Genomic DNA, 27,594 nt, shown 5'->3' with positions numbered 1-27,594 from the left:
ATTATTCTGTGAGCGAACTCAGTCAACGATTGAAGAATTTCCGGTGGAAACATGCGCCCGGTCCATGATCGGTTGAAACATGTGCGCTTTTCTGCTATAGCTGTTCTCTTCTTGAAGACTCACCTTCGTGCAGCACATCAATGATTAGTGGAGACGTAATAACTTTGCCTCTTCAGACTCAAAGTGGTACATACCGTGCTGTTGATGAACATTTTGCTGTCTTACATCTTTTGCACGTAACTAGTTCGAGTGCGATCGGTGTATTTCTTGCATGTATTAACCGTGGAAAATTTCGGTGTCAGGTGCGCAGTTGGAGTATTTATTGAAAGTGCTTTCTCCCAGCAAGTGAGAGTTTAGAGTGTAGCACACACTTGAAATCATGCACCGTTCAAGTGAAAATAATAATAACAACAACAACATCCTAAGAAACCGGATTTTCTCAAAGTGATTCTTTAAGATATTGTCTACAACATGTTTCAGAACATATACTGAATGCAATTAATCCTGCTGCACATGACAAACCATAGGCTTTGTATGAATTTATTGAATAGCAAGGGGTAAAAAAGGTCATACAAAAAAAAAAAAAGAAAATGCATGTGAGCGCTTCGCACTTTGTCAGAGGTTGCAAGTGCTTGGTTCATCCAGAACTACTTGCGAAGCTGGCAGTCAATTTTTTTTTACTCTTTGACTATTCGGGAACGTGATTTTCAGTTTTTGTATATTTTGAATCTCCGACAAAATTTCTGTACAATATATAGCGGCATCTGGCTGAATCAAAATGCCGACATCGATATTGATGCATGGGTCGACGAAGTCAGCCTTCGTGGATGAAAGGCTCCAGAAAGCTGACGGCCCTTTTCACCTCATCGCTGTCGTCGGGCAGTTCACTTTCGTCCTCTTCGGGGAGAACCTCGTCGCCGAACACCGTCTCGTCCACCACTCCTGTCGTGTCCCACACAAAAAGGCTGCCGTCGTACGAACCGGTGAACAGTTTGCCCTTCACCACCTGCAAAAGCCCGCTGCACTCAAATTCACGGTCGTGCTCCGAAATGTGATGACTTATCGCCGGGAACCTCGAATTAAAAACGGGGGATAGATGTATTAGAACTCTAATTTAGGAAGCTTCGCCTGCTTTTAGGCAGCACTTATCCTGGGATGAAGTTCTGCCGAAGTGCAGTTGTTAATAGAAGTCGGCAACGGTCTGCTTAGCACTCTACGCTAGTTGGTTGGTGCACATAAATCTTGTTGCCCAACGTCTTCTCTCTCCGCGCAGTAAGCCAAATGCCCCTGAGGCCCTTGTGCTATAGCTTTTATAAACAAGAAGCTATCCAATCCCGCTATTAATCAACCTGGTCTATCCCAAGTTTTGTGCTCATACAACATGTGATAAATGGGACGAAACCATAGATCTTATGCTCGGGCATCGCTCCACGTTACGCAGTAAAAAGGACAACACTGAAGAGTGGTGGGACGTAGCTCTATTCAGTCTCACATTAGAGGAGCAGCTATAGTCAGTCCAACCAAGCCGCCGAACCGCTTCGGGCTAGGAAACTAGCGCGAGCTATTGGACTTCAAAAAATTTTTGCATGAGTCTATCCATGTTACCACAGATTAACAACATGTAAGCGTTGCCAAAAACAGTGCGCGGCTGATCTGCCCAGACTGAAGCATCAATGCGGCGCTAACATTGCTCCCTGGATTGCACAAAACCACTTGGTTGCTATGGGAACGCGCATCTGCACGTCCGTTGACGCTTCTGAAAGTCATGCCTGTGAATGCAGCTCACACGAATGCTGACTTGAGGGTTGTGGAAGCAATGCTCGCCCTTCAACTGACCACCCAATTGATTTTGCAGGCATTTTGAATAAAGTTGTTATCTCTCTCTCTCTCTCTTTCACCACCAGTTATCCATCTTACGCATTATGAGGCAAAGTGAATTTCGTTTGCAAACTGCCAAATGAAAAAAAAAAAAACAGTCACACGTACTTGTGCTTTCACCAAATTTGCTGCCTCCGATACCTGAATGCTACCCTTATCATTTGCCGTTCTATCACACGCTGCGGGATCCTTAACTTCTTTCAGGAGTTTCTTTGTTAATATGATTATTAGTGTTTAAAATTCAAGAAACCATGATGTGATTATAAGCGATACAATATGAAGGGCTCCGCAAAATTCGGACCGCCTGGTGTTTCTTAACGGGTACCTAAATCTGAATACGCAAACCTCAAGCGTTTTCGCCTTTGTCGAAAATGCGGCCGCCGCCGCCGTGATTAGGTCTCACCATAGAGTTTCCCAAAATTAATTAGAGGGCGCTGTGGCGCTGCGATCGTTCAGCGACCACGGGAATGATGGGTGGTACACACATTTGCCTAGTTTTCGTACTTGCGGGCGGTGGATCCTACTTGCGGCTTCGTTTATTGCTGGTTACGGTTTTGTTTTGAAAGAAAGAATGAACCCTTTTGAACTTAATGACTTGATTCAAAATGATAAGCTTAAAAAAATAAGGTTGTGAAGCGCAACCACTGAACATTTGCTAATACTTGTTTCGTAAGAAAACAGCTCCAAGCCATATGAACACACACGGAGCCAAAAGCAGGCCAGAAGTACCAATATTAGAGAAATGTGTGTACTACCCATCATTCCCAAGCTCACTGAAGCGTCGTGCGTTGCAGCTCCCATAGACACTAGCGCCAGAGTTCCCCCTATTAAGTATTGTGAGAAACTCTATGGGTCCCACGACCTCCGGGTCAGTAGTCGTGCATCATACCCACTATACCACTGTGGCGGGTGTAGTTTCTTTGTTATCCTACATGTTTCAGCTCACAATATGCTAGCACTAGCGTTATGCGACGACTGTGAACGGTTAAGCTAGGCGAGGTTACGTTGGGGGCCTAACCCCCAAAATGCAGAGATGTTAATTGGCTGGCGCCTTCGACTTGCCTTGAGTAAGTCGGCTTGAAGCAAGCAGCGGACTTCAGCACGCCCAAGTCAGCCTTCGCGTTTTATAGATGCTCAGGCTGTCTTGCTTGGTCAAGTCGAGAACGAGCTTGAAAGCAGAAACAAATTGCTCGCCTGGTAACGAGGTTAATAATCAGGTGGTTTGTGTAAGTCCCGTGTTATAGGAAAAAAAAGATCGTACATATCAAAATAACTATAAAAGCGAAGTGCCACTAGCATATTTTTGCCATTTTACGGCTAACGAGTGGCACGTTGTGCCCGCCGCCGCAGCGATGCACAGTGTTGCGTTTGTAAAGCATCTGTTGCCCGCTGGTTTTAGTGGCCCCCCAAGTGCAGCACGTTTCTCCACGCTTGCTTGTTTGGAGGTGAAACAAGCATCGCGTAGGGTTCTTTCTTAGTTTTTTTTTAATCGAAGGACACGGCGTGTATTTGGCTGACCTGGCTCGCGAGGTAACGCGATTTTCAAGATATTCGCCTTTCTATTCGCCCGTGGACATGCTTGTAGCGGGCTAAGTCACAGTTTTATATGAAAAAAAAATAAAAAGCAACAAGTGCAGGAAAGAAAAGTTATTCAAATTCTTTTGTTAAGTTTGGTAAACAAAAGAAAAAGTGGGGGTCACGATATTGCTCTCGGCGAAATTTTGTCTCGCGGGGTGCAGCAATGTCTCGCTGCATGATGGTCAAGGGGGAGGCTCATGGTCTGAAAACCCGTCATAGGGGCACCTCTTTTTTTTGTGTGTGAACTTTTTCTTAACATTGTGCTGCAATTGATGCCTGTCTGAGCGAAAAACAGCGCCCTATACAGAACGAAAGGATAGATAAGGCACACAGACACAGCGCTGAGTCAATTTTGTACCGAAAGAGACGGATACAATGACAAATGTCGTCGTGTTTTAGACAAACAGAAATAGCCTTTGCTGTTGCGGAACAATTCGGCGTCTTCACCACCGGGGCTATTAATAAGCACGGCTGTGCAATCGAGACATCCTGTAACGCCAGGAAACTCAGCCATTTCATAAAAGTCCCGCATAACTATAGTAAGTGCCACCGGCTGCGGAAAGAGCACCAGCATCGCGTACAGGTGCTTTGCGATGAGTACCGTAACTTTTCAGACTGCACGGCATACTGTCGACTATGGAATGCGGACAAGATTCCCGGTGACTGTTTGGAATGTGCCAGCGCCGTAAAACCTGAGCGCCATCAGTAGCCGTAACACTGGAGGCACAGGCCGTCTTCGGTTGTTCCCACTTTCACGGAGCGGCAACATCGCCAGCAGCTGCCGCACGGCGTTCTTCGTGAATCTGTATCGAGCGTGGAACTGTTCCTCGTCGTACAACTCCATCGAATTTCCTGGGTCACGTAAAGTGGATAGAGGAATCTTCGACAGGCAGTGCGCCTCACAAATGCTACGCTTAAGGTGTGGCAAGCAAACCCAACAGCGGCCAACCCCCGCGCGACGTCCATTCAAAAGGTGGCCATGTTGGAATAACACATGATGTCGCTTTCAAGCTAGCCCCGCAGCTGACTTGAAACTTGTGTGCTTTGATTGAGCCAAGTCGCCTTGAAGTCGTTCGAAAGTTCGAGAACGATTTATGGCGAGCGGCAAGGCTGTCTTGAATCAAGAACGAGTCAAGTACGAGTCAAGTACAATCTCCGCTTTCGGGGAAAGTTTTGGACTCGGTACTATCTTGCACCCTTCATGCCACTGCTGTGCACCGGAGAGGTACGTTTTTAATCACTTTAGCACCTTTATTTTTGTTTCATTAACACAGTCTCGTATAAATTTTTTTGTTTTTTGAGGTTATTTTTTGTCTATATACCTTACTACTACGCGCTATGGTTGCGTCTTTCAGGAAAAGTTTAGCCAACCACCCATTCTTTGATCAATACAAGAGTTTTAGAAGTGCTATGCACGAACTTTAAGACCCAGCATGTGCAGCCATAAAATACTTCACAATAGGTAACGCCTCATTTTCTGCTTACCGCAAAATCAACTTCTAGCAAGTTTCTTTTTTAATAACGACGAAGAATGTTCATAATCAAGGACATTTCAATGCTGGATATTAAAGATATGAGCTGTCGAATTACCACCTTCATAAGCTGCTTTTATATGTGAAAATTTGCGAAGAGAAACAGAAAAAAAGAAGGGCTTGTGATGAGATTTTGTAAGCACATTTTTTGAAAGCAACGTCTTTCAATGAAATTCGAGGACTGGCTCATTTCAGGGCATTGCTCACACACTGGCGCCACTCCTGTTATAAAACATTCAGTTGATGTAAATCTTTCATTCAGATACAAAGCAAATAGGGTGAAATAAATGAGCTTTTTAGTTCTTTTTTTTTTCTTTGAGAATTATGTATGGATGATGGATGATGAAAAACTTGAGATGACGGATGGTTGTATGCAAAGAGCGGTGGTGGCCAATAAACTTGCCTTTGTTCAGAAAGTAATACTCGTAATTTAATGACGAATCATAGTACTGCACCACCGCTGAATTCAGTTTGGTACTTTATAAAGTAATGAAAAAGAAATGCGATAGTGCAGGTGAGGTTGCCTGAAAAAATATATATGTGCAGGTTGCAGGCGGTGGAAAGATCAATCAAGAATGGTTGTTTTTTCGCTAAAGAAAAAAAAAGTGGGACCACAAGAACACCATGAAATCGCTCGTGTCTTGTGCGTGTGTGCTAAGTTATACGCTCTGCTTTGGTCCCTTGTACCAAAGAAGAGTCAAGGGCGCATGGCAGCGTTTCCACGGACGCGGCACAAAAAGCTGCTTGGCCCGCACAACGTGCACGCCAGCTGTTCCCCACGGCCGGAATCGTGAGCGGGATCGTAACTTTGCAAAGGAGCAAGTATGATTTCCCTTCCTCAGCTGCAACAACGAAACAAACGTTAACTCAATTTGTTTCTGGAAACCACACGTTTTGCCCCGACATGCTGAACAACACCCTCACAAGAAAACAAACAGTTTGGGTTGTTGACTTACCACAAAACATATCCAGCGTTTTGATCATCTGGCTTTCCTCTCGAGCATATATTAAACTAAAACAATGTATGTTTCGTTGTTCTCTCGTAGATAACATATTTTAAGAAAAAAAGAAACTCGTCCTGTGGTGCTCTCAGCCTACACACGTGTTAGCGATATTCTGAAAAAAGACCTGGAGACAGCTTCCTTTGATCCAATAGCCTACGGCGTGCGCACGTGCGCGCGCGCACACACACACACACACACACACACACACACACACACACACACACACACACACGCGCGCGCGCACGCGCGCGCTCTTTCTCACTCACTCACTCATGAACGCACGAACGCACACTTTCTTTATCTGTTACCCGAGTTTAGCATACTACTCTGGTGAGGGCAAGGAGGGACACAAATATAATGAGGAGTGACGAAAGTTGACAGTGAATGCTTACGTGTGCAATGCAGTGCTCATGTTAATTCAGCAGAACTTCCAGCGGCTATTCAGTTTTTCTTTTCACTTCGATGATGAACTTAATTGAACAGGCAAGCTCCACCTGAACAATGAGACCTGAATAATGAGAAGTGAAAGGTTGCATGGTGGAACGCTGTGTTTGTTGTACCTTTAAAAAAGAAAACAGGGTAAGCAAAAATATTATTAATTTTTTTTACTTCATTTGAAATCTGCAGCTTTTTCTGAGCCAAAATAAGTCATTTGTTTATCTTAGAACGATTTCGTTTCTGTAACAAATCACATATTTCAAAACTTGTGCAGTGGCCTGTCAAGCCCCCATACTTACGTAGCAAGATATTCCTTGCAGTTAAAGCATCATAGTCATATGAAACAATTTTATTTTTAAAGCTGGGGTGGATTTGGCACATTCAGAAAAGAATGAGCCTAGAACTGCGAAAACGAAACAAAGCAGAGACATCAAGCTTTCTGTCGGGAAATATATAATTTGTCGGGGACGTCTTAGTGCTGTCATCATTGGGCAGCACTAAAAATATTATCGTTGGATTATTAAAAGAAATAGAGCCAGCTTGGAGGACATCCGAAAAGCTGTTCTGTCCAGATAATTTCACAAGGCGTCAAAAAATACCAATAAATCTAACGGCCTTTACTCGAAGGACTCCGAAAATTTGTCAATTCATCAAAGCTCACTTGAATAAAGAACAATTCGTTCATAAAGAAAACATTCCAGCGTCTGTTATTGGGGCTGTTAAGCCCAAATATCTGCAACTAGCGCATCCAGAATTACTTTCTAACTGCCTCCGCGGGAAATCTCAAAACCATAACGAGTCGTTGAATTGTCGTGTGTTCTGAAAAATGTTTTTCTCGAGCTTCAAACACTGTAAAAATGCACTCTTGATGCTGTGTTCACTTTTCATGATGAAAATATAGCCCTTGTGAATGTGATGAACTAATTTAGAATTTTATCAGCGCTCGGCACAGTGCAGGGTCTACGCACCCTTGAACTGCGTTGACAATACTGTGCTGACACGGCTTCATAGCACGCGACAGATGAAGCCCGCCACGGAAGACGTTTCAACACAAAAATAAAAACAAATATCGATGTATCTTGCAAGTGCCTATTGGACAAGTCCGTTAGTTTTCTGTTATGTCATTGTATTTTTGAAATAATGTAGATTTTGAACTTTAATTGAGACTATCTCAAAACATGCTTTTTGTACTTATGTTCTTTCTTCATAGTAACCACACTAACTAGAATCATAGTTTTTGGCCAGTATTTAGATGGCGTAATGGGGAATATACTGAAGCAGAATTATTGTTGTGTGAGAAAGTGCTATTCTGCGACACAACATCTGATAGCTATTATGAGTGATAATATTGTTCCTGAACTAAACTTACAAAAAATGAGCATTACAATTCTCAGTGTTAAATCTGCTTCAGTAAAAACAGGAATTACTCATCATAACAATCGTAATAAAATAATTACTGTATATTTTGTGGTTATTTAGAAAAAAGTATATAAACTTCGCCTAAAATACATGGCGGGTGTAGGGTTTGCCCTGTTCCCTTAAAAAAATCAAGAGTATACCCTTGTGGTCGGTCGAATGGTGACAAAGCTCAAAGCGAAGTGTCCCTATTCTCCCATCGCCACTCGGCTGTAAGGGCCATCAGAACAAACTGGGCCAGTAAACTGATGCGATTAGTTGAATGTATAATAAGTTCCTGGGAAATTCTGCACTAACTGATCATGAGGCGCATGTTTACTACGTAGAGAGCACGCATATAAAGCTTGAAAACCCTAGTTTCTCGTTAGTATACACGCTGACGGCGCACTGTAAGCGCCACGTGAGGCTCCGACGTGGCGCATTTCTGCAGCTTCTTCCTCTAAATTATTTGCCTGGAAGTGGTAGGCGTAGTCTTATTCATAATGAATCGATGTAATAAGGGAGAAGAATGGCGCAAAGGAAATTGTCAGGTTTTAGCATTTTGAAGTTCCTTGCGCAGGCAAATGCACGACGTTTGTTTTGATGCAACATCGGTTTTAGTGGCGCATTTGGCACTTACCTGAATACAGACGACGCCATGCTCATGGCCTCGAAAAGAGCGCTTCAGCGTGCCCGATTTGGCTTCGAACATGCGGGCAACCTTGTCTCCGGAGCCTGTGTACACTGTGATGGGCATTGAAAGAGAAAGGAAGGCACAGATAATTAAAAAGAAAGTTGAGAAAAAAGTTTATCCTTGAATTAGTTTCGTTAGGCTTCATTAGCGTTGAAGCTTTACTGATTAATCAACAAAAGGGCAATTAAATGTTGAATAACCCATAGTTTCCTTCTATCCAGTAAAAATGGTGGTTGTCTTTGCGGAATAGCGTGGCATTGATGCGGGCAACTTCATTCCTAATCGAGTGGGCCGTCCCTCCAAGCTATAAATAGCGCTGGAGAATGTACCTTATTACAGGTTCTTTTCGAGTACATGGCGTTTCATTTTTATTTTCCAACCGTGCTATTATGCACAAAGTTTGGCATGTCTCGTAGATAGAAAGTGATTATCACCAAAAACCAGCAGCTGCTCGTTCACCGCCCAAGCACTCACTACAGCCAGTTGAAGGGAGAAGATAAAACGTGCGGCCCTCACAACCGGTGTTTGCCACCCGTGTGTCCTTTGTAAAATTTTACTGCACTTGGCTGCTGAGTAGTGAGATTTGTTCCATTTCTGTGGCACACATATAATAGCAGTTTTAAAGCAGAGCTTTTATGGTTAAGAAGTGAGAAGGATAGAAGCGTAGAGAACTACAGGGAGATAGAGAGAACAAAGGAACGAAAGAAAGAAAGGGAGGAAATATAAAGAAAAAGAAAGAAAAAGACACAAACAAAAAACAAAAGACGAAAAAGAGAGAGCAAGCGAAGCCTTGTATGTAGTATGAAAAGGAAAGTTGAGGGCTCGTTCAGTTCTAGTTAGCCACAACTATAATTAGAACTAATAGACAATTAATTCAAAGAAAGTATACGGGAGGCTGTTTGTAGTAATTCTCGTATTAATATAAGCATATCAAAATGGACGACAAGACAACCTGCCACCAGCAGGGACAGAACGTGCCCCTTCAAATGACATGACCCCGCCGCGGTGGTCTAGTGGCTAAGGTACTGGGCTGCTGACCCGCAGGTCACGGGATCGAATCCCGGCTGCGGCGGCTGCATTTCCGATGGAGGCGGAAATGGTGTAGGCCTGTGTACTCTGATTTGGGTGCACGTTAAAGAACCGCAAGTGGTCGAAATTTCTGGAGCATAATCATACGGTGGTTTTGGGATGTTAAACCCTACATATCAATCAATCAATCATCAATCATCATTCGAATGAAGTGCCCGATGCTCTACGAATTCAGCTGAAGTGGCGGTCAGTCCGCGCCGACTTTATCGGGTATATATGTGAATTTCAACCTGGAAGTTTTAATCATCCGCGGTCGTAACCTCTCGAGCTACGTGATGCCAGCAGGCAGAAAAAAAAGGTGTCCTTCACTCGCCGCTATGGCTACTCAGAAACACTCAAAAGTGTCATAATCTCCAGAGGTAACCGCACAGTTAGAGAATGTCACGACCTATGCACAAAATGAAGCTCTTAATAGGCGACAACACGATTAACGGCTCGGTTATTGTACTTGTTTCCAAGTTTTCCAAGTTCGTCAATAAACTCAGCCTCAACAATCAAGCGAATGATCATTTACTTATATTGATCTATGATGGAGGTTCTGCTTTAAACAATATTCAGCTCAGCAACCAGACATCTGAGTGTGGTGGAAAAAAAAACCCGTCAGGCAGCAGCTTTCCATGCCTTGTTGTTCTCTCTTAACCATTCATTTAAACGTGTGCCAGTTTACCCGAAGCGTATTTCCCACACGGGAGTGTTCTCATGTGGTAAATACTTCGGCGGCCAAACTATAGCGCAAGTTTAAACGAAAGAATTAAGGCAGCAGAACAACAAGGCAAAGAAGCTGGGCTTGGCGTCGTCTTAGATCGACACAAGGAACAAATTATCCACGTAATTGTCGATGTTGGCCATACTGATGTGCTTGCCAACAAGTGCATAAACAAGCTATAGATAGCATTGTCGCCTAAAGCAGTATAATTTCCTGCGTAAGCGCTGACGATACAGTAAGGTGTGGTTATCGCTGGTGGCCATGATGTTTTCTAATTGTAGTTTTTCTCTAGTTTCTTGGTTCATCCATGGGATATGTGTTCGCCACTGCGGTTGTTGGATATACAATGGCCGGGTTTTTAAAGTAGTGAATATCTGCAGTAGCGATACGAGAGTGTGTGTGTGTGTGTGTGTGTGTGTTTGTGTGTGTGTGTCGATTGATTGATTTGTGGGGTTTAACGTCCCAAAACCACCATATGATTATGAGAGACGCCGTAGTGGAGGGCTCCGAAAGTTTTGACCACCTGGGGTTCTTTAACGTGCACCCAAATCTGAGCACACGGGCCTACAAAATTTCCGCCTCCGTCAGAAATGCAACCGCCGCAGCTGGAATTTGAACCCGTGACCTGCGGGTCAGCAGCCGAGTACCTTAGCCACTAGACCACCGCGGCGGGGCTGTGTGTGTGTGTGTGTGTGTGTGTGTGTGTGTGTGTGTGTGTGTGTGTGCGTGTGCGTCATGCTTGGGCCGCAACTAATAGTCCTTCTAGCTTTAAAGCCTATACAACTCCAATACTTTTAGCTTTGAAGAAGACAAGTTTGCCTGTCGAGACACCATCTCAAGCAGACAGCCCCTGTTTACGAGTTCATTTGATCGCAAGCTTCCATCTTCCCTTTCCTGCAGTTTTTTACGAAATATTTTTGTTACACAGGTGATTTTTAAGGGGTCCTACAACACTTTTTCAAGTAAAAATTGAATGACATCAATATATGAGATTATGGCCACATGAATCGCCTGCCGTAAAATTTTTACAATGCATGACACAAATTTGTCACACGTTTTGAGCGCTTTTTCTCTGCCTTCACACCAGAGATCGCGTTGAAAGCTATTCGAAGGTGAGGAATTACAAAGGGGCAGGAAGATGCTTCCATTCATCAGCGCGCGTCATGACCTCACGACGCCTTGCACAAAAGAGCGTTTTGCCGACGATATGGTGCTGCCACCTGGCTGTGCTCCTGCGTTCTGCACAAACTCATGTTTCCCGACGGCACTGCCAGATGGACTCCATAGCCCCTCTTCTAATTCTCAATACCAAAAAGACACGGCCGATCCAACATAGAGAAGGCACTGTCTGAGGCAAGACAAAAAATAAATGGCCACTTGGCCGGCAGAAGACTATCGTTTTTTGACAACATTTGCAGTGAAACACACAGATAAGCGGCTATTTTTTTCTTTGAAGGCATGGCTTGAGGCGATACCATCTAAAAAATAATTCAGGCCTGCTCCCTACTCCGCGGACATGGCCTTTGACGTCACTCATCTCTGACCCTCGTATTCTGCCGAGTAGGCGTGCGCGTGCATGCCTGCAGGTCAAAAGAGCTGGATTGCCTAGCCTGTCTTCATATGCTGGCCTTTCTTTTGGCGACTGCATGACGAAGACCGTGTTTTGCTTTGTCTGTGAACCACAAGTGAATGGTTTGTAGACCGGGCCGTCAGGAAGCGCTCAGACATACTTAATAATAATGATAAGTAAGAGTGCGCCACTGCATATGTTCGCGTGTGGCTTTTGGACGCGTAGCGGTTAGTTTGCTGATTCGCAAGAAATAAATAATGACGTAGTCGGCACTTCGCAGCTGTATACGCATTGCAGGATAGTTTTAAACGGACAGTATTATTCGATCAAACGTTTAGTTCTCTGTGGAATGGTTGCGGCGTGCACCGAGAACAGAACTGAGGCTATACCGATTGAGAGGGCAACGCGAACGGGCCAAGTTGCGCGACCGCAATCTGCTCTTCAAGCAAACTTCGAGCGTCCTCCATATTTCTGCGTTAATAAAGGAAGAAAAACTCCTTGATAGGCATAGTTAGTGTAAAGGCATATGTACACTCGTACGGAGACACACCCTTCCTCCTCCGTGAAAAAAATGTGGTCATTGAAATGAATCATTAAAAATAAATTACCAGGACTATTGTAATGTTTCGTTATACTAGCAAACGGGGCATGCATATATCAGACGGCGCCATGCTTACGAAATACTCATTTAAGAAGTACCCTCTTAAAATAGGCATCTTCGTTTGTTTGTTTTGTTTTTAAATGCGTAAGCTTGTTTAGACCGACCGACGAACATAAAAGGAAATGAATGTATAAGCTAGAATAAAATTCCTTAGTTGTGCTAGATTTCGAACGCTTACGCTCGAAAGCCGATCAGCTCGTTCACCACGCTGAGCACCCACGCTTCTCGCGGAACGTGATTATACCGGAATGATATAAATGCGTTGTACCCTTGGTACGAAACAAATGTGAAATCCTTATACTTTCTAGGCTTCCTTGAAACATCTCGTTGTGCTGAAAATAACGCCCTCTCTAGGGACAATATGTAATGCTAACCTGTAGGATAGAACTTTTCGGGAAAAGTCTGACTTTGCGAGACTTTAATGCGAAACAAGTGTTTCGGTGTTTGCTATAGGTGCGCTGTCCGATGAGACACTTGCAGACGCCGTCAAATGCTGTAAAAAAAAAAAAAACGATGAAAGCGCTGCTTTCGTCTGACTACAACATTCCATAGAATGTCACAGACATCGGGTTTTCTGCAACAAAACACTAAGCTAATGAATCACAAACCCAACTTCCGATAGAGATGCTGCGTGGTGTATTTTTTTTTTGTCGTTTATGCACCCACGCAGGTTTTCTAATCCAAGCTGAGCCCCAACGGCTGGTTAATGCTCAGTGGATCCTTCGCCTTATTAGACATGCTTGTTAGATATTTCGCAATTCTTGCGTGCTCCTTCGGTCAAGCTCCAGAATAAGTTTGAACACAGAAACAGCCCCGCATTCGTAGCGAGCGAGGTAGTGCGAACACTCGCTGGTTCACAAACAATGGAAGTAAGCATTACGTCTACTAAACACCTTAAGTAGCCTGAACACAGCCGCCCTTAATCGACCGTCCACACACCGCTTTAAAAGTAGTCAGTGTGTAGCGTATACGAACGTTGTTGTCCTGCTGCTATATTCGGAAAACCCAGTTCGTTGCGAGCGCTAACATAGTACCTAGTCTGAAGTCAATGTATATATATATACAAATAAATAAATAAATAAATAAATAAATAAATAAATAAATAAATAAATAAATAAATATATATATATATATATATATATATATATATATATATATATATATATATATATATATATATATATATATATATATATATATATATATATATATATATATATATATATATATACTTCTTAACATACGCTCCTTTCCGGATGTCTTTCTTCGTGAATGAAATTTTGTGCGCACCCGCGGCTACTGAGTATATTGTTACCATAAACTGATTTTGATTACTAAAGTCAAGGTCACTTTGTTCCAGCTCTTGCTTGAGGCTGCAGCACTCTCTGACCTCTACAATTGTTTAAGTCTACGCCTAACAGTAATATAATAAGTGTCGGGCTTCTTACGTGCCAGAGCCATAACAATTTTGCGGCCCAGCGTAGAAGAAAGGGGAAAAGGGCGACTTCCAACTAATTTTGAGACCACCTGGGGTTCTTTAACATGAACCAAAGTCTAAGTATGCGCATGTTCTTTACATCTTCCCCAGCCTTCTCTCCATCAATGTTCCGCCGCAGTGGTGGTGGCAGTATATAGGCAATCGAACCCCCGTCCTCGGGCTTCTACGCATGCTAACCAGACACTGTTAAAACGTAAACTATATTATGGACTATAGTATACACTAAATTACAATTTCCCGTCTGGGGGGCATCTTCGGACAAGACTTATTCGAGTTATTGTTGGAAAAGGGTAAGGAATTAATATACTGTGTTGCCGTACTGTCGGGAAAACGGGCTTCATCGCCTCGATATAGCTGCTCGCTCCCTTCTCTCTAGACTATATAACGTCCACAATCCTTCGCCCAAGCTAGACCCGAGCTTGGGAGTGCGGCACGTTCACATCAGGGGCCCGCAATGTTTTGTAGTATTCGTTTGCTACTGTGCCATGTCCTCCCAGTGACAGTCATACGTATACGCAGACTCGCGTACCAAGTCTGCATGTAATAGGGGAGGGAGTGCCCGCAGAGCCGCTTTTGCGCCGAGGAATTTTTACCCCGAGACGTTGGCTCTATATGACTGGCTTATTCTATGTCGACTAATGTGTTGAAATGTGTTGTGACAGCACATTTCTTGGAATTGTCAATAAAGCAGTAGAGTTCAGAACTATTGAATATTCGTCACTGAAAGTTCATTGGAAACGCATTGAAATACTAACTTTTCAATAATTGCTGAGCCACCGTTTTGTAGAACGTTGAAATTATATTACCATTTTGCTCAGAGGATATGGTTTTTTTTAAATAAGCACGCCCGATAGCTCCCTCATATAAATAGGCATGATGACTTCCGCCTTATTGTAGCAGTGTTATGCGAAGCTGATTTTTGTGTGTGTGTGTGCTGGTTGGCATTAACGTTGCAATGGTAGAGCCCACTTGCATTCACGCAGGTTACTCGTTAGCGTTGCTGCGCCTGCTGCCGATGTTATAACCTAAGCTTTGCTTTCGCGTTCGAGGGTCTTACATGATGCAGTTAGTTGTATAATTCGATTAGTTAGGGCTAGGTGCAGACCGAATCAAGAAGGGATAGCACAGTATACAAATGCTGGTCGGCTGCTTTGTGGAGTGAATGCTTGAAGTATGGTTCCGTTGGTGTCGTTGTCCACTCGTTTTTTTGTGTGTTTATGATAAAAAAAGCAAAGCCCTCTTCTTGGCAATCTCCGTTCTCCTTCATATTTATATACAGAGATACTCAGCAATGCACCAGAATGGGTCAACGCGATTTATTCGTCCATGATGACCTTTTGTTGTGCTGAGCTGAACATTAATACAGTCGAGAGTTCGCTAGTTATATGGATCTGGTTGCAAAACTGTTGCTTCAACTCTAAATCATGGAGGTGAAATGGTAGAGGCCCGTGCACTATGTGATGTCAGTGCACGTTAAAGAACACCAGATGGTATAAATTTTCGGACGGCGTTTCTCATATTCATATCTCGGTTGTCGGAGGTAATAACCCATGTATTATTAATATCAATTATAATCGACCATATGTCACGAAAAAAGTGGCTGGTTATTTCTGTAAAGGACATGCACGAGCCGTGGCCGGGCTTCCACGAAAGCAAGAGTGTTTGCGGTTCTATTTGATTGATTCATTGGGGGGGGGGGGGGGTTAACGTCTCAAAACAACCATAAGATTATGAGAGACGCCGCAGTGGAGAGCTCCGGAAATTTCGACCACCTGGGGTTCTTTAACGTGCACCTAAATCTGAGCACACGGACCTACAACATTTCCGCCTCCATCAGAAATGCAGCCGTCGCAGCCGGGATTCGATCACGCGACCTTCTGGTCAGCAGCCAAATAATTTAGCCACTAGACCACCACGGCGGGGCTGCGGTTCTATTTGAAATCACAGCTTTTTTACGGACTGTGAGACCAATTGATAATTTGCTGATACAATCATCACCATGCGATAAACGTGCTGCGCTTGTCAGTTTGCAATGACTAATGCTATATAGTGAGAGGGCTCCCCTAAACATACTGCCTTTGCTTTCGGTTTGTGTCTCCTAACGAAGAAACGAATGATCAACTGCAGGTGTCGGTATTGAACAAGCACTATCACAAGCGTCAGTCCAAGCGAGCGGTGAAGTAACTACAAACTGATGAAATATGTATTGCTAATTGAAAGATGGCACGATTTTACTTAATTTATTATTACCTCGTTCTACACTTAAAACAATCTATATAGACGGCAAGTGTGCCCCCGCTTCAGTAAAAGCCAAAGTTACGCATCTTCAAAGCGGGGAAGGCTTGCAAAAGAACGTCACTATATGATTGTGGACCAGAATGTGCCCGCTATGCGATATCGTTAGACAGTCCATACTCAGCGATGTCCACGTAAAAAGTTTAGAGGCGTTTGCAGGAAAGGGCTACGGACACATTTCATACGAATTTTCTAATATTAATGGTTTCCGCAGTAACGTTGCGTCATAGTTCTGGTAAAACGAAGATCTGTCTTCAACCTCTTCAGAAGCTGTATGTGCTTCGAATCTAATAAATCATCACAAGACGGATCGTTTGGAACTGTCGTCTCTGTTTCGAAATAAGCGATATACTCGCACCGAAATGACCTTGTTGCGTGTTTCTTTATTTCTTTCAGATAAAAATATTTTCAACACTGAATACAAAATGACGCTTAGCAGGAACACTGCAGCGTTCCGGTGTCGCGCCTTAATTGATGCATCCAGCTGCATCTGCTACGTAAAAAAGGTGCCAGAGAAAAGCTAAGCCATGACGACAGGCATCTTACGACAATATTGTGATATCAAATGAAATATAGTATTTTTAGGACTAGAAATAAATATTTCGGTGCTATGACACAACTATTATTGTGTCTGACTTCCCTGCTATTCAACAAACTTTGGCGTCGGGAAAGCACGCAACATCAGGAAGGCACCGAGCAACTTTCAATCATGTAGTCAGAGCCGCATTTTATTAGGTCTTTTTTTTTAACATTCAATGCGATATAATACAACTACTGACATGCCCGTGGCTGATACTTTATCTATCTGGAACAAGGCTTCACGGGAGCCGATAATAGAGAGCAAAAAGAATCGAATACCAAAAGAATGCTAATAAAAATGGCCGCTGGTACTACGACAGGCTCTCTGGTTCTTTTGGGAATTCAAATATTTTTAACCATCACTGGCCAATGAAAGTGCACCATAGCTATGTTGTTGGTTCAAACTCACCTTCATGATAGTTATTTTACATATTCGAGTTGCTCTTGCCTTATTTGAGTTCTCGTCGTCTGAGTTGTGGGTGTATTTTTTGTTCAACTTGGTATAAACGGTGATCTGTGTTAGTTAGCGAAGTAGTGTTTACTCTCAAATTAAGATTACCGAAGTGTGGTGACACGTTAAAAATTACATTAGGAGCGTTAGTCGGAAGGTAATAGCGGTATGCTGCAACGCCCATGGTTCAACAAATCGCGGATGAAATCAAATGCAACTAAAACAGCTAGTAATTCTTTGACGGATAAAAGAATAACATCCTTAGTTTCAGCATACAAAAAATAACTCATTGCTGAAAAAGTTCGATGAAGTCAAGTATCTCGGTGTAAATTTTAAGAATAAAATTAAACTGGGAATGTCATTTGAATACCATATACCAAACGACTCCAAGTAAGCGGCGCCTTTTGAGTAGAAAACTAAGAAACAACGCACCTCTCAGCGTTAAAACTGAATGCATATGATACACTATTAGGCCAGCTTTAGAGTATGCGGAAAAATGGGCTCCACAACAGGAATACTCAAGCAATAAACTAGAACGCATAAAGCCCATATTATTGCGGCTTATATAGTCACAGCATTCACGACGAACATACATTAAGAACTTGCGTGTCAGGACTTACATCCAACCACTTGGGCAACGTAGAATGGTTTCTAGACTCAAATGTTCATGCCTCCTTTATAACGACTCTTATCTAACACACCAAGCGACGTACTACTATCAACAGCAAAAGTTTGCGGGACGTTGGATCCACAACAAACGCAAATTCCCGCTATATCAGTGATTGATGCTTGTAATCAAGCTGGTAATTGTACAGGTCGGAATGCCAAGTGCAGTATGGAACATTTATTTTGAAATTACATTCCCAGGCATAGCAGAAAGTTAGCTTTATCGAACATACCGCGTGCCGGAAACTTTCGTTGTTGAGAGTACAGTCATGCTCCATTTATACTTTCAACTCGAACTAAGCATAATAAAAAAATACCTCAACAATTCAGTCGTAATAAACTTACAAATATTCTTTTCTTTATTTCCGCTTACCATTTTTCATTGAAATATGCAGCCTACCAACGTTAAAAACTGATTCTCTGTTGATTAATTCATTAGCAACATTCAAATCACTTGGAAATCAAATGGTAAAACATGATTGGTGTCATTAGTATTTCATGTACAACCCCTTGAGCCTCCACAGTTATTATATTGCTCAATCTTTGTTCACACCTTGTTTTCTGTTTAATGTGCGTATTCTTTGTTTATTTGGTATGTGTTCATGCTCTGCTCTGTACATATATAAATTCATTTTTTTTACAGCGAAAGCTGTTGTGAGATCGCAACACGGTTCACGTGCGTGGCGCCTTGGCCGCCACCACCACCCGTTACCACTATCGCACGAAATGAGACAAAAAAAAAAGCTCAGTAAACAAAAAAACACCATGGCCACAGTGGGATTTAATCTCGGGTTCCCTGCATACCAGCCCAATATTCTACCCCGCTAGTGGTAGAATATTCTACCCTGGATCTCCTCTGCAAACTGTCCTTAGGCATGCTTATTGTCGTCAAAATAATCGCGTTCATATGAGTAATAAAGCGTTTTAAAACAGCAATGGAACTTCCCAGGTGGTCTAAATTTCCGGAGCCCTCCACTACGGTGTCTCTTATAACCATATAGTGCTTTTGAGATGTTAAACCCCGCATATCAAACAATCAATCAGCAATAGAACAATCAGGTGTCACATAATGCAAATTCCGCAAAGAGGGGGTCGTCGAATCATCCAACCATTTACAAAAGCTCGACATTGTTCACAAGTTAACTGTGGCGCATGCCCACTGTTGGGGATTGTGGTGATTGCAAGACCTTCTGCCATAAATCCTCATCGCCGTCAATCATAGCACGAAAAGTTGCACAAAGTTTCTTGCAAGTGTGCAGCAGGTACCACGCTTCTCCGAATAATGACGAAGGATGGCAAAGTGAATGCCTGCCTACTACACAATGATTAATGGCGTATACTAGACACCCTGCAAGAGTGCGTGATAGTTACTGAAGAGCGTTTAATAAAGGCTCTGAAAGTCCACTTATCCAGATTCAATGCGATAGTGCTACGCGTTCCACGCAGGCCTGGCGTGTTTTTTTTTTGTTTTTTGTGAACTGTATTCAAGTTAGACCCACTTTGGCATGAACCCGAGAAGGGCCTGTAGTAGTATGAAATAAATAAATGAATGGATGTATAAATAAATATTTAGAGAAACAAAAAACAAATAAATAAAGTTTATGCTTTCATAGGTTACGTTTCAGTTTGTGCAATTTCAGGTAAAGTTCCTGAAGCCGGGCAGCTGGCGGCCGATTTTACGTCATATATATTTTGAAGAGAAGTGCACGTCGCTATTTTCACTGTGCAAAATGGTATGAGCCCACCGAGAGGATGATTTTAATAGCTTCGGGAACAATAAAATCCTTTCGAAGACGTATGTGTGGAGAGTCTTGAATGGGCCGAAAGGTCCAGGCCTCATGCAGGCCAGTTCCCGACAAAGGAATCACGGCTTCTGTGGACAATGGAAGGTTCATGGCCTTATCTTTGTTTCTGCGCGCGAGCCAGCCGGCAGCAGGCGGACAAAGCAGTTGAGTCGCCCGGAGGAAAGTGCGAACAAAAACGTGGGCGTGCTTCCAAGAACGGTTCGCAAGGGGGAAATACTATGTGGAAGAGGGGCCCAGTATTTTGCCGCCAGGAGAGAACACCGAGAGTTCCGCAATTTATTAAACGTGGCGCAAGGAAGCAGTGCTGCAAGGTCCGCAGTATCAATTGACGCCGTTGTCTTATTTGTGCTTTTTACCGTTTCTATACATCCATCTGTCTCAGCCACAACGAGGCACACAGACCCACTCAAACAAGCACGCTTGACCGATTACGCTACTGAAAGACGGACGCACAAAGTCGGGCTTGTGCGTTGTATTGGTAAAGAATGCATATCAAATCGTAGGAGATCGAATAAAAGAAAACTAAATATTTATAGGTAAGATAGATTAAAATGCGGCAAAATTTTTATTATAGTGGATATTTGTTTTTATTTCACTTCTTAATATTAAACATCAATGCTAAAACTTCACTTTGAGTACAGTGTATGTGCCACATAAATATTGCCATGGTGCCTCCACTGAAAACTATATTTTCTAAAAAATGCTCCAGATGTCTCATTTTGCCCCCATCTGTGGGCAAAACGAGACAGCGTGAAAAACTTCATTGCTTTAGTTTTTGCAGTAGAATGATTTGAGCCTTACTTGGCCATTACACAGTCTTAAGTAACCGAGTACTTCGACTACACGCATCGGATCTAGACAGAACGCGGTGTTGTGTTGCTCTGAAACTCCTTGCAGATCTAATACTGCCACTCTTTCTTTGTATTATAGTGTTATAATTCATTGAACTCTTGCACCTCATTGGATTACTCTACGATTAGAGGCTACATATGTTTTGACGTATCTCCTTCACCTCTTTTTGCCGTTTTGATGAGAACTGCTCAGGCGTTTTATGGCTTTTAACTTCATGCGCCGGAGTCTGTGAGGCAATGATTTTAAAGCTGTGCCAATTTAAGATTTTCAAGCACTTATTTTTTTTCAATGAGAGTATTTGGAGAAACGGCGGTAAAACCAAGATGTGTATGTGAAATGACTTGACTCGGAGATTCCGCCATTTTGATGCGTCTCTTGAGAGAATCCTTGGGAACACGTGAAACCTCGATGCAGCGCGAATCCAGGGAGTCATGTCGTATATAGATTAATATAAATTTTATGAGTGTCTTTAACTGTTCAATTATTAGGACACTGTCTAAGGCGATCAGATGCGATTTTATCGTGTTTTTCCCCTCTGACACTGCAGAACTAAAGAAAAAAATCCGCTTCGTCATTGGGCACCAAATAAACTAAACTTTTGGTGCTATGTAGCTTGTAGTCTAAAGTAACAAAAAATATTTACGTTGTTTTACTGCCGCAGCAGTAGCTTCATGCATGGATCCGAAAATTTGGCTGAGCAGAATTTCGCCCCCTTTCAATTGACGGGCATGAACAAACCGGCTCCAGCCGCGTAATATTTCCTGCGCGAATGCTGTGTGAAATCAACTTTTTTCAGAGCTAGTCAGGGGCTAGCGTGCACTTATTGGTAGAAAAAATAAACAAATAAACGTAGTTTTTGTGTTAGCTACAGAGGCCGGAAAAGTCAAACTGTCACGTTTTGCCCCGTGTCTCAATTTACTCCACCCTATCATACCTTCTTTTTTTCACTTTTCTGAATCGTCACTTTAGTCCTGGGAAAAATGAAGATGACAGGGATTTGAAACGCTATGGCATACAGACAGGTATACAAACAACACCCTGTAATAAAAGAAATAGCTGATCTGGATGAAAGAGCGGGCGGATGGCACTGACGAGAAAGACACTGCTGCCTTGCGCGTTGAATGTCCAGGTGCGAACAGCCCTGACAGGAGCGATTCTGCCGGAACACCATTATTTTTTTTCTTTTCGGTGGTACGTTAAGCCTGCTTTACTCCCTCCTTTTGCCTGGCAAAATGAAGCTGTAAAAAAATTAGCGACATCTTCCCAAAGGAAACCCTGATGGGATACGAAGCAGCATCGTTGCGCACGGTGATTCGGCGGAGGGCGCACAGCACTTCCGAGACGTTGTCCACGACGTTGCCGACGACAACAACGTCGAGGATTTACCGATGTTGGCCATCCGCTGTCGGCGCTTCCACTCGGCTTCCGTGGTTCGCGTCTTGTAGGCGTTGCCGTTGCGTTGAAGGCACTTGCACCCGGCTTCTTCGACTCGCGCCTCGTTGGTGCTTTTCTCACACTGTCCCCATTCTCTAACGCGATCGGCATGCTTGACTCGCTTCTCGTCCGTGTCGTTGCTCTTCCGCTGCCGACGCTTGCGTTCGGCTTCCTTGGCTCGCGCTTCTTCGGGGTGGCTGGCGCGACGTCGCCATTCGTGAGCGTGATCTGCTCTGCTAACATTCGCAACGCCGGCCACAATCGAGTTAGGGTAAATCGCTTCGGCGCATGTTTCGGCGGGCGAAGGAGCTTCGCTTCCGCTTAGTTCACACTGAAGCATCCGCTTTCTGCAGTGAGCGAAATTCTCCTGTCGGCTCAATGCAGTGTCGTTAGCAGTGGATGCGCACCGCACCACCGAATTCGTTGAATAGCCATGGCGCGCCATCTGCCGAGTGAACAATTAACAACGGGGCGAACACGGGATGGATACGCTGCTCCCCGGAGGTTGTCGGCGACTCGTAATTTCAGTGCGCCCCTGAATAGAAGATCTTTTTCTTTTGCGCGTTTCAACGCTTGTTGCAACTCTGAAGAGAAAGACAACTACATCACAAGGTGCTCGCGATTTAAGGAGCAAAGCAACATAGGTACATGAACGCGTTTTTACCAGTCAATCCGAGCACGTTTTTTATTTTATTCGACAACTCGTCCTTTTGGAAGCTGTCCTTGTGCATGGGGTGGCTTTTGTCGTATAGAACGGGGTGGCTGCACACCACTTCAATGAGCATTTCTGCTAAGCGCACGTTACTTGACTGTGACATGACGAGCCAGTCGTACTTGGCCACAATTTTTTTTTCAAATTCATCGGCTAGCGCTCATATGGGTTCGCGGCAAGCCGATCCGGCGGCACACGCCGCAAAAATCTGTCCGAGAGTGATTGGCGTGGAGAGGGCCCTTTCGGCGGATCTCGCCGCCGCCTAATTGAATTCGGCGGCCAGAATGCTCATTGTGAACGAATCATTTCCGGCATCCTCTCTGTCGCAGATAAACGAGCCGAAACGCTCGAACGTTGTGATCGGTGGAGAGGGTGAAATGCGACAGAGGTGACACGTGGTGAACTCACGGCAAGCGAGGGAGAAGTGATGTCACCGCGCACTGCGAGGGAAGGCGTGACCCACTTGGCATTGAGTAGTATTGAAAACTGGGCAAGTTGGTAACGATTCAGAGCTGGTCGAGGTTAACAGCGCAAAAAGTGAAGACAGGGTAAAGCAGGGACACAAGACGAGCGCTGCCTTGTGTCCTTTCCTTACTCCGGCTTCGTTTTTTGCGCTGTTTACCTCGACCTACCTAGCACCAGCCCAACACCTGCGGTGAGGTGAAGATGGTGCGGCGCGTTGGCACGGAGACACGGTCAGACAGCGTCACACAGGCTAGTCAAACAGCTGCATCGGTTCTAAAAAAGTTCGATTCGCATGATATATACCGACTTTGGCGCAAGAGCGTGACGGGGCTCTGTGTGACTGAATCATGCCGCTGACCAGGGCGGCGCAATTGAGGTCGCGTGGTCTGCTGGAGCTGAACCTCTACACTTCCGCCTGTGGTTTTAATCACTTGTCCGGGCCCGTTGTATTACTGGAACGGCAGGAAATAGACAGTGGGCGTATACTAGTTCAAAAACACGACGGACAGCTTGGTCCACAGAGAAGCCCCCTTCGTGTTGACACAGTGTGCAATTATCCCTTTTCGCAATGCAGAGCGGTCAAGGGTGCAAGACGTACGCATTCGGTCGTGGTAGCAGAGGCAGTCAACCGTGTGCTGGTGGCCCCGGTAGACGCGGGTGCATTCGCCGAACTCCATGACCCACGCTCGGGCGGTGCTGTCCGAGCTGCCGGAATAAAGCATCTTGCTGTGCGCCTGCGCACAAATTCGTTTTTGCGCCACTCTTACTCGAGCCTTCAAACCAAGGCGCAATGCGCGACGCACTGCTGCGAATGCTACCGCAGGCAGTAAGAGCACCGCGTAGATGCAGTTAGGCCACTACGTTATGCGATGCGTTCCTAAAATGCGAGAATGTGAATTCAAATACGACTATTACGTACATTGAAAGGTTTATGGTTGACAAAAATTACGGCACACCGCATTCACTATGACTATGATGTTGTTATAGATAACAAATGTATTGTGGCGAAGAAAATAGCCTCCGTATTTTTGTGTAGACTCATCATGTTCCTATATAGATATCACACTCTACTCTTTTCAATGCTTCTATACAGCCTCTCGCCATCATCTAAAACCTGGCAGTCCCAGTAAGGACGCCTAAATAAATTGATTTTTGTATCTCCCTCCCAACCCTGCCGACTAGGCTCCTATGTTTTGGCTATTCGAAGAAAGAATGTAAGCGTTGATTTAGACCCATTTGCCAGAGTCGGTGTCGTCGAATGTGATTTCAAAGTGCACTCATGATTATAGTGTTGCTTGGAAATGAATCAATCAATGATTCAATCAATGAATCAATCAATAATCAATCAATAAATCGATCAATCAATTAATCAATTTTGTATATTTTCTAACTGTTCCAGTGGCGCTATTAGTCGGGAAAACACAGTATTGTAGCTTTCAATCTTGGTGGTTTCACTCACGAGCAAGCAAACAATGGGTCCCTGGTGTCCAGTGAGCACGTGCTGGCATTCACCGCTGCGAACGTGCCAACTCCTGATTACGCCATCACCGCCACCCGTGAACACGTAGACTCCGTCAGCATCCACTTCCATGGCGTTGATGGGCGCTGTGTGGCCACGTAGAATCTGCAATGCGGCCAGGACTTGACTGTGGGTGAACCGCAGCCTGCGCAGATTCAGTTCAAGGACCAAGTCTACGGCCCGGTAGTGAAACGGTTCAACATGTTGTTAAAAAAAAGAAAGAAATCGTGTAACTTTAAATCCGTAAGCGTGTGTGTACATGCCGACTCCACGAGAAAACAGTGTGGCCACCAGTTCACTGTCACGTAAGACGGACGGCTATAACAAAATACACGTGTGCTGCGTTGCATGTGTAAAACAAGAGTAATTTTCTTCGCACTGCAGTGCTTTTTTAAACTTTCTACTTACGCTCAGAAGGTAAATTTGTAACAATAATCACTGGGGTAAAGTTCAACACTGACGGTCGTACAATGGAAAGATGTCTAAATTATGTGGGTGCGTTGTGCGAGTGAAACAAATCGAACGTAAGCGGATAACACTTTCTATGAAGGCTTTTATCAAACATTGCATAAAAGCCTACCCCCAAAAATGATGCAAGGCCGACATGAAGAACTGAAGCAATCGAAAAAAATTTCAACTTTGTGAGATTGTAATGAGAAAACTCCATGCGCTGATTCTGAGACGTACCTTCCAGGTGCTGAAAAACTATATAAAAAGAAGGTGAAAGACGCCCTGTCTATGGCACTCGGCAACTACCACAACGCTCCAGAGATTGCCGTAACAGCGCAGCTTGCTGCTGACTCTGCGATTACGCATCGCTTAGACAAGTCGAACAGGAGATTCCGCATAGAATTTTTTGTGGTAAGCTGTTGAACGTAATAAAAGAAAAATATATGAAAGAATTCGAGGCCTTGACATCAACACCGATAGTTCACTATGCTTGAAACCCTCTGCCCCCTTCCAGCACTCCCCCAAAATGGAAAGAACACGAATAAAGGTGCATTATAAATGTACCCTGTAGACTCAGCCAACTAACACTACTGCAGAAGGAATACCTGAATTGTCGCAAAGTTGTCTTCATAAAAAAACAGTTTAAACTTATTCTTTTAATTGCGTTCATGATCTTGAACCTGATGAAATACACAAGAAAACATTAAATAACAGGGTGAATTGATCAAGAGCTTGTTTTTTTTGTTAGACAAAATATACTGATACCAACATTTAATCAAGCTGACGAAGGTATTGTCCCCTACAGACATTCCTTACCTTCATTATCTGTTGGAGGCATTAGATTGCGTCATTGAATGTAAATTATGCAATTAGCCGTATTTAGTATAGATGAGTTGTCCTAAAAGCTTCAAAAAAAAAGCACAGGGTTCTCGCGACCTCTAGTCGAGTTCAAGGCTATTCATCACTGTATGCATCACGCGGAACGATTTCATAGACAGTACAGTAGCTGATTGCGAAAATTCTTAGTTTTGCTTTTGTTCTTTTCTCGAGACTCGCGGCTACTATGGTGACCCCAATCCTTGCCCGTTCCTCTAGTTGGGGCTTGATATCAGTATGGCGAAGTCCAAGCACTCCGTATAGTGACCTGGTAGCATCGGATCAGTGGAGCGTGGTGGTAGCCGTCGCAGTAATTGCTCACATCGTTTTGTCCACTGCGACGAGCCCTGAAGGGGGCGCGAAATAAAAACCCATCCATCTGGCGTTCCACGAACGCCTTTCGGAAGCTCGCGTGTCCGGCGTCCTCATCCGGTCATTCTCGACTGTCTTCCGCAGGAAGCTGTGTTCCCCAACTTGGCCACCGGGCTCTTTCCGCCTGTGCAGAGCAACACCGACTTACACACGGACCACACTGTGCCTTTCATACAACAGCCTCTACATTATACTGCTGGCGACTTGCGTGTTGCAGCAATTGATCGCGCAGCGAAAAGTGCGGACAGCTGTTGTGAAAAGGGTTGCGATCCACGGCATCGCCACGTTTTCCCGTAATGCCTCGGCGTAAATTTAACTGCTCCGTTTTCGGTTCACTGTCTGCTTGCAAGCCTGCAGCAGATGACTCCCGGCTTGACGTGTCAGGAAAGAATTATGGGAAAGGAGGGACCAGGAGAGAGCTGATGATTTGTGGCTGCCTGCACGAAAGAGGTATTCAGCCCCGGGAAACCAGGTCATCGCCACAGTCATCTTCCTGCCATGAATAACATGCCTGGCCACTAAAATATTGCGGCATCGTGGTTCCAAGGGCAGCGTGAGCAATCTGCGGCAACGCGACTCGCAAAAGGCTATCGTGTCCATACGGGAACGTTTCAAGTTGCCCGCGGCAAGAATGGTTGAACAGTTCACAGGGGAATCGATTGCAGCACAAAAAAAGAACATTATAAAAGATTGCTGGTATGATACGTAAGGTTTTCCATGTAAATAGTAAAGAGACATATGGCAGACGACCCTAATTTCCACGGGACTGGCTCTTCTAAAGTCAAGCCATGTCCTATAAATTTGGACCCCATCCTCATATCTCCTCAATTGCGTCGTAATGATTATGGATAACACGTAATGTGGAAAATATGGTATAGGCTACCACTGAATTGTGGCCAGTTCATTAAAACGGTAAATTTTCCTATCTCCGGGCAAGTTTCACTGCCTTGACATTGTTGTAAAGAAAAAAAAATTCGAGACTTTTAGATTCTTCTAATTTATTTAAATGTGTGATACATTTGGTGCTGATTCTTCTTGTTTTATATTTTTGCCACTGGATGCTTCTCTTCTCAAG

General features: G+C 44.0%; 1 protein-coding gene across 1 annotated transcript in view; it reads right to left on the bottom strand.

Moving 5' to 3' along the window:
• Positions 1-580: 580 nt before the first annotated feature.
• The window catches only part of LOC119176619 (uncharacterized), a 62,255-nt gene continuing 35,241 nt past the window's right edge, over positions 581-27,594 (bottom strand). Inside the window, exons 4-7 of the mRNA XM_075881174.1 lie at positions 24,762-24,926; positions 23,901-24,036; positions 8,466-8,569; positions 581-1,006 (exon numbers count right to left, since the gene is read on the bottom strand). Coding sequence (XP_075737289.1) covers positions 815-1,006; positions 8,466-8,569; positions 23,901-24,036; positions 24,762-24,926 — 597 coding nt within the window. The 3' untranslated portion in view covers positions 581-814. The remainder of the gene's footprint in view (positions 1,007-8,465; positions 8,570-23,900; positions 24,037-24,761; positions 24,927-27,594) is intronic.

Source organism: Rhipicephalus microplus, chromosome X, assembly GCF_043290135.1.
Source record: "Rhipicephalus microplus isolate Deutch F79 chromosome X, USDA_Rmic, whole genome shotgun sequence".
In the NCBI taxonomy this organism is placed as follows: domain Eukaryota; kingdom Metazoa; phylum Arthropoda; class Arachnida; order Ixodida; family Ixodidae; genus Rhipicephalus; species Rhipicephalus microplus.
Note: the sequence above shows the minus strand (reverse complement) of the source record. Positions and strands in the feature narration are given on the sequence as shown.